This window comes from Bos javanicus, chromosome 15 (genome assembly GCF_032452875.1).
Source record: "Bos javanicus breed banteng chromosome 15, ARS-OSU_banteng_1.0, whole genome shotgun sequence".
NCBI lineage: Eukaryota > Metazoa > Chordata > Mammalia > Artiodactyla > Bovidae > Bos > Bos javanicus.
The window spans coordinates 77,330,537-77,344,529 of record NC_083882.1 but is presented as its reverse complement, the minus strand read 5'-3'; the positions used below and the strand labels follow the sequence as shown (position 1 = coordinate 77,344,529).

Genomic DNA, 13,993 nt, shown 5'->3' with positions numbered 1-13,993 from the left:
GCCGAGGGCCGAGCCTCGCAGAACACACGCTTCTGGGAGGTGGCTCCGCCCCCCGCCCCCAGCGGGGCTGGGGAGCGCGCGGGCGGCGCGGTTTGGGCCTGTGGGCGAGCCGTCGCCCCGCCCCGCCCGCGGATTGGCTCCGGCGCGGCGCTGCGAGGACTCGGGCGCGCGCGCGTGGAGCCCGGGCCCCTGACGTCACGGCGCACGCTCCGCCGGCTGCTCGCCCGTTGGCCCGCGTCGGGCCGGGTCGCCCCGCCCCTCGGCGGACCGGCCTCCGCTGAGGCCCGCCCGCTGACCCGCCTTGGCGGCCGCGGATTGGCCCATAGCGGGACCCGTCGGTCGCGCTGCTGTTCTGGGAAGGAGAGAAAATGGCGGCCGAGCCTAACAAGACCGAGATCCAGACGTTTTTTAAGAGGCTTCGCGCAATTCCGACCAACAAGGTGCGAGAGAGGGAGGCGTGCGGGGCCCGGGGGGCGCCGAGAGGGTCTCTCCCGGCTCCCCTGGCGTCTGAGGGACGGGGAGGGGCCGGCGCAGGCTTCTTTTCCTGGGTTGTCAGCGCCCGGCCTCGACTCGAGGCCCCTGACCGTTCGCTCATCTCCTTCTCTGCCCAGGCCTGCTTCGACTGTGGCGCTAAGAATCCGAGTTGGGCCAGCGTCACGTACGGTGTTTTTCTGTGCATTGACTGCTCCGGGGTGCATCGCTCCCTGGGCGTCCATCTCAGCTTCATCAGGTGGGGTCTCCTCGCGGCCGGCCGGGACTGAGTGCTCAGCAGGGGAGAGTGAGCTGCCAGGACTTGGACCGCGCTGAGTTTGGTGTTCTCCAGACTCTCACGCGAGGGAACCGCCGGTGTGGGCCTCTTGTTACCCTGGCGGTTCGTCTCCGCGTCTGGCTCAGAACTCTTTCCTGGTTCAGGGGGAAGAGTTACCTGCGTTGATCTAGTTGGTGATACGCTGGAGCGAGACTCTGGTTGTCCTCAAGAGGAACGCTGAGTCCAACCTTCCATTTCCTTTCGCATCTGGAAAATAATTAGTACCCTTTTGACTAAATGAGGGTAGAGGAGAGTTCTCCCGGACAGGGTAGAGTGGAGGAAATGGGGTGGTGGCTGGTGAATGTTTTTGGGTGCCTACTGCAACCCGGGGCCAAATGACAGGTGTGGGTCGCTCAGGGAAGCGTCTCCTGGAACCTGCTGGTAGGTGACACACAGCCCTTGCACACAGGTCCACAGAGTTGGATTCCACCTGGAGCTGGTTCCAGCTGAGGTGTATGCAGGTCGGCGGGAATGCCAATGCGGTAAAGCTCCTTCTTACCATCCTTCTGCCCCCATTCTTCTGTCTGGGTACTGACTTCTCAGTGACTTCTTGGAGGCTCTCTGTTTCTCTGTTCAGAGGGTTCTCTAGTCTATGGCAGCTCTGTACGCTGTTCTCTAAACTTGGACATTGGTCACTGTTCTTCTTAAAGGGGCTTTGGATTCGAACTAACCGGGACAGACATTCTTGGGGAGAGGCCAATGGCGCTGGGGTCTCCACGGTCGACTGGGGCTTGGCCTGGAGGGACGATGGGCAGAGTGGGTGTATCATGCTGTTCTCAGGCAGAGTCGAGTGAGGGTTAGGCTTCGGACATTCATCCTAGTGGGTGCATGCTGTGTTATTTTGCCGGAGTTTCTGAGGAACTTTGTGAAAAGCTGCTGGTGTCAGTAGTGTGCATCACCCTCTTCGAGTAATAACAGGGCTGTTGCGTGTGTGTGTGTGTGGGGGGGGGGGGCGCCTCGTTTGCTCTGGGAAAATCTCCTGTAGCATGTTCTCGCTTCTTTGCTCACCAGACAGCCTTCTTCCGCCAACATGGATGCACAGCCAATGATGCTAACACCAAGTATAACAGTCGAGCTGCCCAGATGTACCGAGAGAAGATCCAGCAGCTGGGCAGCGCGGCCCTGGCTCGGCATGGCACTGATGTGAGTGCCTGTTCCCTGGGGCTGGCGTCGGGGTGGCGGGAGTGGGCATGTTCAGAGTCCTGTGTTTCAGTGGTGCCTTCTCCTTTCTAGCTTTGGACAGACAGTGTGAGTACTGCTCCCAGTCACTCCCCAGAGAAGAAGGAGTCCGATTTCTTCTTGGAACACACTCAAGTGAGTGCCCACAGGAATGTTTCCCACAGTTGTTCCTGACAGGTGGTTTACTGACTGAGGCCAAGGCCCACAGTCACAGGCATGGATCCTGTTTGCCTTGGTGTGATATTCCCTATGGGGAATGTGTGGGGCCCACTGCTGGGTAAAGCCGGCTTTTTCCTCCTTCCATGAACAGGGGTGCAGTATGGCCCTCCTTATGAACAGAACCCTATAAACTGGGGAGTTACAGAGGATGAGAAGATTCTTGAAGGCTCAAGAGATATCAGGAACCCAAATAACTTTTGCTGGATTCTTCCCCTATGAGAAAGGATTCCCTCCCAAGCAACCCACTCCCAGAGGTTTCCCTCTGTTGGTGCTGGGTGCTCAAGTCAGACTCTCTGTTTGGATCCCTGCTCTTCTGTTTAGCCTTTCTAGTGTGGGGTAAGATACCTAACGTGTTAAAACCTCAGTTTCTAAGATGGAGAACTATTTACATCATAGGTTTGTTGTGATAGTTAAAACGTATTTATACGTGAAAAGCCCTTAGACTTGTACCTGGCACGTGATGAGTGCCTTTGTTTGTTGTTATTCAATTAGGGGAATGGCTTCTGGGTGTAAGTATCGAAGAGGTGGTGATGGCTGTAGTTTCATCTTGCTTTCTTCCATTGTGCTTAGTCGCTCAGTTGTGTCCAACTCTTTGCGACCCCATGGACTGTAGCCCATCAGGCTCCTCTCTCCATGGGGATTCTCCAGGCAAGAATACTGGCTTGGGCTGCCATGTCCTCCTCTGGGGATCTTCCCAACCCAGGGATCACACCCAGGTCTCCTACGTTGCAGGCGGATTCTTTAATGTCTGGGCCTCTGGGGAAGCCCTCCATAGTGAATAGCAACTATAATTTTACTTGCTAACCTCCAGTCTCCTTTCCTCATGGGCTTGGAGTAGGGCCTTGTACCCCCAAGGTACTTGGCGCTCTTTACCAGCAGGAATGGCTCATTGAGGCTTCTGTCATCTGGTTCTTTCAGCCCCCTGCCTGGAATGCACCAGTCACCGACCTGTCAGAGACCCAGCAGCCAGCCCCATCTGCAGAGAGCAGTGGCCTGGCACGTGAGTTCAGCCCATGTTCCAGCCATGTACCCTGGTCTTGGCAAAGGGCTTGGGGCAGCGGAGTGGGACACCTGACCAAGGGAATGGAAACGAGGAGTCTCCTTTATCTCTGGGTGGGCTGGGAGTCACTTAAGTCCCCTAGGGAAAGTGGTAGGAATTCCTTTTCTATTTGGTGGCCTCAGAAAGCTGAGGAAAGCTGCTGAAGAAAGCTGAGCTTCTGCTCTTACCTCGTCACTTTTTAAGGGTAGCTCATTGGAAGTTTTGAGTGTCACACCTAATTTCCACCATTGCATCCACAGAGCCGGAGCATGGCCCCAACATGGACCTGCTTGGCACCTCACCCAAAGCCTCTCTGGGTCAGTATACCAGCTGGCAGGAGTGGGGTGCCTTGGGAGAGGGTGGGCCGCGGGGGTTCTTTTCAGATCTGCTGCTGCCTGTGTGGACTGAGGTCCCAGAAGACTGAACTTCTAGTCTCTGGAGTGGGGCCTGAGATTGAAGCTGTGGCCTCAACGTTGACCAAAGGGACTTCAGAGCAGGCCCTTGGCGGCTGGTGTCCCAGGCCTGGGGTCTGCTTCAGAGTGGGCCTGGGTCTGGCCAGTATGAGGCTGGACACCTAGACCTGGGGGCTGACGCAGGATCGGCCTGTCTGGTCCATTTCATGATACAGGGAGATAGCTCTGAGCTGTTAATGGCTAGAGGTGACGTTGTCCTTTCTCAGCCAGTTCCTCGCCTTTTGGCTCTTTTCTGTTCTTCTTGATGTCCTTCAGATTTAATTCAGGGTGAACAGTCCATTTGCTGCCCTGGTTGATTTTGTTGACCTTTAGGGGTTGGGACCGGAAACCAGCAGAGTGACCATCACGACCCTGTGAGAAGGCTGGTGTGGCCTGGTCTGGAGTGAGGCTCCGTAGAGGCCTCTGGGCTTGGGAGCTGTATGGAGGCTCTGGGGTAGGGCCTGCTGTTAGCCACGAATCTGTTTCTCTCCAGAGTCCATGTATCTGTCACCTAAAGGGGTTCTTCCTGCCAGAGGTAACCGTCCGCTGCTTCTGGAGCCCCTTGCATGCCGGAGGCTGTGTGTGGCGCCGCCCCGGCCTGGCAGTCTTTGTGTTGGGTCAGGGCCTTTGTCTCTGGTGCTTCAGGTCTGGGTTCTTACGTCCATGTGCTGGGAGTCAGTAACCGCCCCTAACCGTGTCCGTCTTGGCTTGGACGTCCTGACACCATTGGTTGGAGCTGGTGGTGGCAGCTCTCCGTTTTTCTGCCTGAAGCTGTTCTTCATAGAAGTTCTTGCCACGAAGCTGCATGATGTGGACCGAGCTGCCGCCTCCGAAGTCCCTTTGTCTCTGCTCATGCCCCACCCTCTTCCTCACACAGAACCGAAAACCTCCCTCATTGGCAAGAAAAAGCCAGCAGCAGCGAAGAAGGGGGTAGGTGGGGAGAGGCAGTATGGCAGGGTGGTTAGGGGCTGGGGTCAGACCCGGCCACTTTGGTAGATGACTGTGACTTTGGTAAAGGTGCACAGCTTCTCTGCAGCTCAGCTATGAAAGGGCTGTCAAGAGCGAGACTGTGTGCCTCGGTGCTTGGCTCATCCCGGGCCTGGCAGCATTGGGCCTCCGCTGGGGTTGTGTGGGCCGCCTCGTGCCTGCCTCCAGGCAGAGCCCCTCTTCTGCCTCTCTACCATGTGGATGGGCTCCTGTTTTTGTTTTTTTTTTTTAATAAACACTTTAAGAAGGAGCCCTTTCCTTAGGGGTGTCCCCTCCTTGCCAGGGAGGGGAGGAGGGGACAGAGGACTTTGTGGTTGGCAAAGCTCTCATCACATGATTCTCCTCCCAGCTGGGTGCCAAGAAGGGCCTAGGGGCCCAGAAGGTGAGCAGCCAGAGTTTCAGCGAGATTGAGCGGCAGGCCCAGGTGGCAGAGAAGCTCCGTGAGCAGCAGGTGGCTGATGCCAAGAAGCAGGCCGAGGAGTCCATGTGTGTGTCTGCCAGAGAGGCCCCAGCTTACGTGGGGTTGGGCGGGCAGGCAGGACAGGTCAGAATGTGTGCTGAACTCTGGCATGTTCGTTCCCTCGAAGGGTTGCCTCCATGCGTCTGGCCTACCAGGAGCTCCAGATTGACCGTAAGAAGGAGGAGAAGAAGCTACAGAACCTGGAAGGGAAGAAGCGAGAGCAGGCCGAGAGGTTGGGCATGGGACTGGTGTCCCGAAGGTGAGGCTCAGCTTTGGGGTGCAGCAGGGAAATGCCATTGTTCTCCCGGGAACCCCTGGAGGTTCTTCCTAGTATTCTCAGCTTAGTCTTCCTCTGAGGCTGAATAGATGGCCTTGCTTTTACTGTCTTCAAGCGCCTAGTATAGTGCTTGGCACGTAGTAGGTTTGTGCTCGCCAAGTATTTGTTGAACGAGTCAAAACACAGGATCAGGTGCTCTTTCGAACGTCCGAGAGACCAGGGTCGTGTTTCTTGATGAGGGCGATAACAGCTCTTAGGATGGCAGGACAGTTCTTTCTTTCTGAGGGTCTTCCCAGGAATCACAGGGCTTTGAGTATTCTGGCCCCTGTCCTCTAAAGGCCATTAGTGCTGACAGCTCCTGTAACACCTGGAAGTACTCCCAGACTCTCAGGTGCCCTGGTTGGGTGGTGCCCTTCCTGTGTCAGGACCACTGGATTTAGGTTGCTGTGGTTTTCTTAAACAAAAACAAGAGCTGCTCACCAGTTCTCTTAGGTGTTTTGTCTGCTTTACACTGAGAGTGTTTGGAGATTTCAGTAATACGAGATTTTTTTCTTAAAAATCGGCATATCTGGCAGGGCCAGAGTGAGAAACCCTGGCTCCAGTGAGCTTGTGCCAAGTGGCGGCTGCTCCTTTCCACAGGGTGTGAGCTTCACCAGTGGCTTTATTTACTTAAACACAACAGTCCTACGTGGGAGGTACTCTTATCCCTTTTTACAAATGAGAAAATTGAGACTCAGAGCAGTTAAGCAATTTGCCTGAAGCCCAAAGTACTAGTAATTGGTCCAACTAGATTTTGAACCTAGAACTCTTTCATACTTAGCATTTGGAGCCATTATACTGTGCTCCTCAGGTGAAAGAGAAAGCTGGTGTCTCTGCTCCATCGCCCAGGCTGCAGCGAGGCGGATCTAGTCACTCCCTGTCAGTCCGTGCCCTGCTAGTGTGACCCACAGCTGATCAGGGAGACACAGTTTTACTCCAGATTGCGTCTCTTTCTCGTCCCTGTTTTGGTCTCAGGAGTTACTGGGTTAAAGGTTATACTTAATTTTTTTTATTTTTTGTGTGCAGTAGAATCTTATTTAAACCTAGCCTACCCTGTTTAAAACTCTGTAGCAAAATAGTCACTCCGTGGAGTTCTGCCAGCCAAAAGCTGTAGATCTTAATGAATTTATTTAAATGAAACTAGTCCTTAAACTGCCTCTGTGGAGTTGTCACACAGCAGGGAAGAGAGGTGTCACGAGTCGGTGCTGCCTGCCGAATTCACTGCCTCTTCCCCCTAGGAAACCACATGGCAGATTGAGGTCTTAGTGCGGAAGGCTGGACTCTCTACTTTGAAATGCTTTGTTCTCTAAAACAACAAAAAAAGGATGGGTTAATTAAGAACTCATCCTGTGATGCCATTAGACTCATTCCCCTGGTTCTGGGGCATTTTCCATCTTTTCGTTTGTGTCCCTGACGGTGAAGGATGTAGCTCATGGTATAGCAGGCGGAGGACAGAAAGCGCTCTTGTTTGGTGCATAGTATCACTGAGATTAGGCAGACGGTCATTGGTCAGGGAAACCCTATTTCGAGAAGACGAGCTGATACGTTGACGGGAGGTGCGCTCCAGTTCAGCACAGGCTCTAGCACTCCCTGCGGGGCCTCGCCCAGCCCCAGGCGCAGGGAGGGGAAGGCTCTGGGTGGTGCTCAGTGAGGGAGAAGCAGGTTTCTACTCGCGGCTGGGCGCCTTCTGTGCGGCGACACGGATGCCCACCCCTGCTCTCCTGCCCCGGCCCCACTTGTCTCTGCAGCTCCGTCTCGCACTCGGTGCTGTCTGAGATGCAGGTGATCGAGCAGGAAACCCCAGTGAGTGCCAAGTCCTCCCGCTCGCAGCTGGACTTATTTGACGACATTGGCACCTTCGCCTCTGGGCCTCCAAAGTAAGGCTGTTGTTGAGGTGCAGACTTGGTTGCTGTGCTCCCCACTCAGGTTCTCTGAGCCCCTCTACTGTCTCCCTAGGTACAAGGACAACCCCTTCTCCTTGGGGGAGAGTTTCGGTTCCCGCTGGGATACGGACACTGCCTGGGGTATGGACAGGATGGAGGAGAAGGAGCCGGAAGTGACCGTTTCCAGCATCCGGCCCGTTTCAGAAAGGTGGAGGCCTGTTCCCTAGGACGCCCCGTGCTGGTGGCCGCGCTCTGCAGCTGCCCTGCCGGTGTGCTGGCCACCGCGCACGCGGCTCCCGAGCCCTTCAGGAGTGTCCAGTGTTAATGGAGAACTGAGTTTTTAACTTGATTTAAATAAATTTGGATAGCCGCTAGTGGCTGCCAGACTGGAGAGTGCAGGAGCCAGGCCTGGGTTTGAGCAGTGCTCGTGTCTCAGGAGGCTGAACTAGCCTGCTGTGCTTGAGGTCCTTTTCTGCCAGGGGAGCCTGATTTTATGCTTCGGTTCCCGACCTCCCGATGATGATGTGTCTCTGGCCCTCATCTGGGAATTTTTAAAAAGTATATTCCATGTCGACCTGGGTAATGCTTAACTGATAAATATCTGAAAATAACCCATTAGTAAAATGGGGACATAACTAATAACTTCACAGGGCCGCCTTAGGGTTAAATGAAACTGACAACACAGCAAGCTCAGTGTGTGTGTGCCAGGGTCAGGCGGCAGTGACCTTACGCCTTTTCAGCCAGACTGAGGTGCTTTTGAGAGTAAAAGGGTGGTACTAATAATCACACCAAGAAAGGAGGTATATACCCAGGCAGCCTGAGAATTGGATCATCCTCGTGGTTTGGGGCAGAAGCCTTGGCCCCTCCAACCCGTTTCCATGCTGCCTAGCGAAGGGAACAGAGGTTCTCTGTGTCGTGGCCTCAGTGTGGAGAGAGGGCCCGGTCTAGAGCTGCAGTCAGGCGGGACTGTGGGGAGCGCCCCCGGGGGGGCCTCGGGTAGTCATAGGGTCGCAGCGCTCCAGGGACACTTCCCTGGAGGCAGTGGGAGAGTCAGAGCCATTGTCCCATATCCACCCCTCAGAGTCACCAACCGGAGGGAAGTGGAGAGCCGGAGCTCGGGCCTGGAGTCGAGTGAAGCACGTCAGAAATTTGCAGGAGCTAAAGCCATCTCCTCCGACATGTTCTTCGGGCGGGAGGTGGATACTGAGGTGAGGTGGTCCACCCTGAGCCTGGAGGCAGCAGGCAGAAGCGGACTGTCTGCCCTGCTGTTTGGGCTTTGGCACTTGGGTGGCTTGGCCCGCGAGAATCCTAGGGTCAGCGGTGCAGAGAGCTACAGACCTCACCTTTTCCCCGCCACAGTATGAAGCCAGGTCCCGGCTCCAGCAGCTCTCGGGCAGCAGCGCCATCAGCTCGTCAGACCTCTTCGGGGACGTGGATGGAGCTCATGGAGCAGGTGGGCCCGGGGCGGAGTAGGCCCCAGGAGGGCCTGCCAACCGAGCGGGAGGGCCCTGTGGGCTGGGAAGGGCTTCCTGCAGGCGCTGGGTCACCCCCTCCCTTCGCTTACAGGCAGCGTGTCCCTGGGGAATGTGCTGCCCACGGCTGACATCGCCCAGTTTAAGCAGGGCGTCAAGTCTGTGGCCGGGAAGATGGCCGTGCTGGCCAATGGCGTGATGAACTCTTTGCAGGTGAGTCTGGACCGCATGGCCTGGGGTGGGAGGAGACTGGAGGGTAGTGCTGAGAAGGCGGCTTTCTCCACCACGTCCAGACTCAGCCCCGGGGTGGCCCTCAGCCCAAGAGGGCGCCTCTCCTCTCCCTGGAGGACAGCTTCCTCCCTCTGAGCTGGGCCCAGGGCTGGGCCTCTCCCTGAGATGGTGTCGTGTCTACACTGATCTCCCCCACACTGCTCCTCTGTGCTGTCTCTCCTCCCTCTCCAGCTTCTGTGAGATCAGGCAGGGTGGGCCCCTGGGGGTCTGACCACACCCCGTTCCTGGGCCACAGTAAATAGGAGACAGTCTCTGCACGGGTGAGATGGGCGCTTGATTCCCTCACTCACCCCTCCCCGCAGCCCCCCAGCCCTTGGGGTGTGTTGGGGAAGGGTGTGCTCGCTGGGAAGCTGCTGCAGGTCAGAGACTCTGACTTGGGTTTTTTTTTTCATCATCCCCAGGATCGCTACGGTTCCTACTGACCCAGGCTCCGTGTCTCAGACTTTGGGTGGTGGCAGTAGCAGAAACCTCACGATTCCTCGGCCTGGGATGCTTGCCTTGTGGAAGCTAGGGAGGCGTTGTTACTTTATGCCTGTGGTGTGAGTGGGGTGGCCTGCGAGGAGCTCCGGTGAGGGAGGGGCAGTGCCGGCCCCTGACCTCTGCCTGGAGATTGGGCCCTTTGTTCCCCTCCCCATACACACTGACCTCTGCCTGGAGATCGGGCCCTTCGTTCCCCTCCCCACACACCCCACCCTGTGTGCTCCGTGCTTCTGGTCCTGCCCCCCACGCTGCTGCTCACTTGGCCTGCCACCCTGGGGGTGAGGGGAGGGCATTCCCTCAGGATGGCTTATTCTGGGTTCAGGCCTTCCCCGAGGAGGGAGAGTAAAAAGTGGAAGGCTGTTTTGCCGGCTCTAGGATCCTTCCAGGTGGTCCCGGGGGTTGGCTCCCAGCTCTGGAAGCGGCAGGAGGTCTGGAGAGTTCTGCTGTAGATCAGCCTCCAGAGTGGGAGGCTGTGGATGTGCTGCTGCTCCTGTGGTCTCTTCCGGCACCAGGAGAGGGCAGGGGAGGGGAAGGACCCTCTGTCTGAGACTTGCGAAGGGCTAGAAGCTTGATCCGGTACCTAAAGCTTCCATTTGGGATCAGACTAGAGGCCTGAGTGATCTTCTCCTGTCTCGCTGACCCTTTCTACAGCGGTTGCTCGGAGGACTTCTCCTCCTGGGTGTGAGGGAGTCCTCCCGGGTGTGAGGGAGTCCTCCTCCTGGATGTGAGGGAGTCCTCCTCCCGGGTGTGAGGGAGTCCTCCCATGCCATCCGTGGTGGACCGCGGTCCCTCGGAAACTCTGCCCCTTCTTCCCTTGCTTGGTGGCCATGGTGTCTGCTCTGCCCGGGGCTCTGCTCTGGATGCCGTGAACGTAGTGCTGGCCGAGGAGGCAGAGGATGCGTGGGATGGAAGCAGGCTCCTGGGCTCGGCTTTTCTCCTCTGCACTATCTTGGCCTCAGGACCCTGGGCAGCACCCCCCACGGAGAGCTCGTGGCACCTGCGGGGAGGCAGGTCTTGGCCCTGGGCCACACACTGTGCCATCCTTGGTGCCACCTGCCCCTGCTGCTGGCAGCCCGGGTCCCCCCACCGTGACGGGGGCTGGGCTCCCAAGCGCTGCAGACCGCTGTTCCCAGCACCCCTCCCCAAAGGGACGTGACTTTCTTTCTGGACTGTATTGAAACAAAGTGGTGTCGAATAAAGCCCCGACGGGGCCCTGGGTCTCTGCTGGTCTGAGTGGAGGAGTGTCCTCTCGGGATCCTGCCTCCCTGCCCCATGCAGGCCCCTGGCCTCACTCTCTGGGCTCCCACTGATACAGGCAGGGCGTTGGTGCCGAAGCGGGGGGCACTGTCTGCAGGGCCTCCAGCTTGTCTCTCCTCTGATAGCCAAAGGCCCCTGGCTCCTTGGCCCTGTGCTGCCACGAGCTCCGGTGCGGCCTCCACCTCAGCACCCTGTTGCACGCGGGGGAAAGAGGTGGCGTTAGTTGGTCCTTCGTGGCACCCTGAGAGCTGTGCGCGGGCGGGCAGCCTCTGCAGCCCTGCCACTGGCCCAGCAGTAGGCTTGGCTGGGGGCGGGTGTCTCGGGTGGGTGGGGGAGAGAGTGAGAGTGTGTGTCAGTGTGTGTGTGTGTGTGTGTGTGTGTGTGTGTGTGTCTGTCTGTCTGTCTGTCTGTCTGTCTCAGGGGCGTTAGAGCCCTAGGCAGGTGTGTGCATGTGTGCGTGTGAACCCGTGGCCTGGCAGCTCCCCCGGCTGGGACTCCTGGAACAGCTCTGTGCCACCGTCAGCCGACAGTTGTAAGCCACTGGTCTGGGAGGTGGGCGATGAGAACGGATGGGTGGAGGCAGCCACAGGGCTCTAAGGCAGCGATGTCCTAAGTGCGGAGTCATCAGAAGTTTTGGAATCCTCGGGAGGTGCTCATAAAGAGATTTCTCTGCCCTGCCCCCGGGCTGGAGGGGTGTGGTCGTGGGCTGGAGGGGTGTGGTCGTGGGCCTTGTACACAAGCCCCCCGGGGTGACTGAGGCAGCCAGGGGCTTTGAGTGGCTCCCAGTCAGCTGGAGGGTGCAGATCCCTAAGCGCTCACCATGTGGCCTGGAACTGCTGGGCCCTGGCCTGGCAGAGCTGTGGGAGCCAGTCCTGTAACTCTCCAGGGGGTGTGGGTCTGGGTAGGGATGAGCCAAGAAAAATGTGGGTGTCTGGCAGCTGCAGAGAAGGAAGCCTGATCTGCTTGGGTCCTGGGGTGGTTTTATTTCCTGGAAGTTGCAGACCACCCGTCTTACTGTCCAGCTTTGGCTGGAAGCTGGTGCTCCTCCGCCTGTCTTGTTCACAGCTGCATCCCTACTGGCCTAACCCTGAGCAGGTGCTTAGAAAATGTTTAATGAATTTGTGATGGCAACCCCTTGTGGCCAGTCTCTCAAGTTATAGGCACCTGACCTTGAACCATCTGAGCTTGTTCCTGAAAGCTCTGTCCAGCTGTGGCCACCTTTCCCATGAAAGGCAGAGCTCATGTGCAGCTGGTGAGTCCCTCTTTGCTCATGATCTGAGGCAGGTCTCCAGGTCAAGTGGTCCTGTGTCCCCCAACTTCCCAGTCCTGCCAGAAAAAGCTGGAACTTGGCACCAAATTCTCAAACACCCCTTCCCTTCACCCCTGTCTCATGGCTTTAGACTCACCACTTACCAGACACAAGGGACTTTATTTGTTTCACATATTTAACTATTAGACACAGAGGAGACTTGAAGCGGTTTCTGAAATTTCTTTTTGCCCACCCTCCATCTTATGGCTAGTGGCTAGTCCTCCAGAAGAAGGCTACCATGGCTGTATCCTAATACCCGCATCACTGGGTGTCACCCTTGACCATGCAAGGCACTGCATGGTTCTGGGATTGCTGTGAGGAGATGGGGATGGTCAGCAAAAGGGTAAAACCCAGTCACCCTTCCCGTGGCCTCAGCTCAGTCCACCGTCAGCTTGGGGCCTGGTGAAAGGCAGGCTGACGGGAGAAAGTCGGCTGTTAACTTTCTAGGGTCACTGTAGCTTGGCTGCTCAGCACCTCTCTGGTGGGTCTCTGGGCTAGGGTTGTCACTTGGCCTTCTCACCAGTGGAGGGCAGCTTGGCACAGGGAGTGGGAGGAGAGATGCCTGGGGTTCTGGGGGTGGGGAGGTGAGCGGGTGGGGAGCTGGGAACTGGACCCAGGGCTGGGTTCTGTGCTGTAGACAGGACCCTTCAGATTCGTCAAGTCTCGGACTCATCTGTCTCTTCAGTGGAGCCATCGCTCTCTCCATCCACTTTGCGAGCATGATGGAGGGGTCTCCAGGGGGAGCCAACCCGGGGAGGGGTCCGGGGAGGCAGGTAGCTGGCCTCTGGACCGGCAGTGACCGAGGTGACCAGGCCTGGGATCTGTGCCAGCCTGAAGAAGGGGAGATGCCCAGAGGGAGCGAGGTGCCTCTTGTCCAGAGACCAGGACCCCTTCACTCACTCTCGCGTGTGAGACCACGGGCTTCTGCCTCAGGCTTCTGCCAGCCCCCCAACCCTTCCCTGACAGACGGACAAGTGATGTGTGGCCCATGTCGGGCTCTGATCTGACTGAGGTCTCGTGCCCACAAGGGGGCAGCATCTTCCCACCCAACACTTACAGCCGCTCCAGTTCCTCGTCCATGGCTGGGTCGTGCATCAGGTCCCCTTTGTCGGGTAAGGCTCCTAGGGAATAATTGGGGGCACAGAACTTAACCTGAGGGTCCTCCACCCAGGCTTCAGCCAGACATCCCCCTGTAGTGGCTGCCTCTGTGCCCCTCCTCGTCATGTCTGCCTACGTTGTTGACCCTGGGAGAGCTGATCTAGATTCAGGGAACAGAGGTTTAAGAGATCTTCTCTGGGGGCAGTAAGCCCTAGGTGCTGCTGGAGAAATTTAGTGAACCCCCTTCCTACCTTCCCCGATCATAACTACGAGACAGCCCCAAAACTCAAGGTCACTGCACAAAGAGAATGATCTCCTTCCAAGACTAGATGGGATGTTGTGAGGTGGTGCTAGTGGTAAAGAACCCGCCCGCCAGTGCAGGAGACGAGACAGACACGGGTTCCATCTCTGGGTTAGCAAGATCCCCTGGAGAAGGAAATGGTAACCCACTCCAGTGTTCTTGCCTGGAGAATCCCTTGAACCGAGGAGCCTGGTGGGCTGCAGTCCATGGGGCCGCAGACAGTCAGACATGGCTGAAGGGACTTAGCACTCATGCATGAGCTGGTGCTGAGGGTTCAGTCCTTTCCTGGGGCTCCAGGTACTGTGCTGAGAAGGAGCCAGAGACACAGGACAGGGCCAAGGCCCCAAAGGCCAGAAGTTCCCTAGTTTTGTGCCTCTAGATCAGGGGGATCCCACTTTGGGGACAGAATGGTCAAACATGCTGTCTCAGCTCCTCCCGGGAG

General features: G+C 57.2%; 2 protein-coding genes across 4 annotated transcripts in view; one reads left to right on the top strand and one right to left on the bottom strand.

Annotated features, from left to right (window-relative positions):
- The first annotated feature begins 285 nt into the window (after positions 1-285).
- Positions 286-10,810, top strand: ARFGAP2 (ADP ribosylation factor GTPase activating protein 2). 2 transcript variants are annotated; one of them, XM_061381418.1, is made up of 17 exons: positions 286-440; positions 612-730; positions 1,218-1,290; positions 1,820-1,951; positions 2,042-2,122; positions 3,125-3,206; positions 3,506-3,562; positions 4,191-4,232; positions 4,575-4,627; positions 5,034-5,170; positions 5,272-5,403; positions 7,209-7,337; positions 7,417-7,551; positions 8,425-8,551; positions 8,703-8,796; positions 8,910-9,028; positions 9,508-10,810. In XM_061381418.1, the coding sequence occupies exons 1-17, from the start codon at positions 369-371 to the stop codon at positions 9,526-9,528; spliced, it is 1,605 nt and encodes a 534-aa protein (XP_061237402.1). In that variant the 5' UTR covers positions 286-368; the 3' UTR covers positions 9,529-10,810. The 2 variants fall into 2 exon arrangements, with proteins under 2 accessions (XP_061237402.1, XP_061237403.1); XM_061381419.1 differs by lacking the exon at positions 4,191-4,232 and having other exon boundaries at positions 287-440.
- Positions 10,744-13,993, bottom strand: part of CSTPP1 (centriolar satellite-associated tubulin polyglutamylase complex regulator 1) — a 210,733-nt gene continuing 207,483 nt past the window's right edge. The window contains exons 8-9 of one of the 2 annotated variants that reach the window (XM_061381444.1): positions 13,210-13,273; positions 10,744-11,034 (exon numbers count right to left, since the gene is read on the bottom strand). In XM_061381444.1, the coding sequence (XP_061237428.1) occupies positions 10,875-11,034; positions 13,210-13,273 (224 nt within the window). In that variant the 3' untranslated portion in view covers positions 10,744-10,874. Of the gene's footprint in view, positions 11,035-12,252; positions 12,984-13,209; positions 13,274-13,993 lie in introns of those variants that run through there. The other variant, XM_061381443.1, reaches the window with a different exon arrangement.

Bases quoted from the DNA above. Each gene is read 5' to 3' on its own strand.
- ARFGAP2 (XM_061381418.1), top strand. From the start codon at position 369: ATGGCGGCCGAGCCTAACAAGACCGAGATCCAGACGTTTTTTAAGAGG. The intron at 5,171-5,271 runs GTGTGTGTCTGC...GTTCCCTCGAAG, and splicing joins AAGCAGGCCGAGGAGTCCAT to GGTTGCCTCCATGCGTCTGG. The intron at 7,552-8,424 runs GTGGAGGCCTGT...TCCACCCCTCAG, and splicing joins ATCCGGCCCGTTTCAGAAAG to AGTCACCAACCGGAGGGAAG.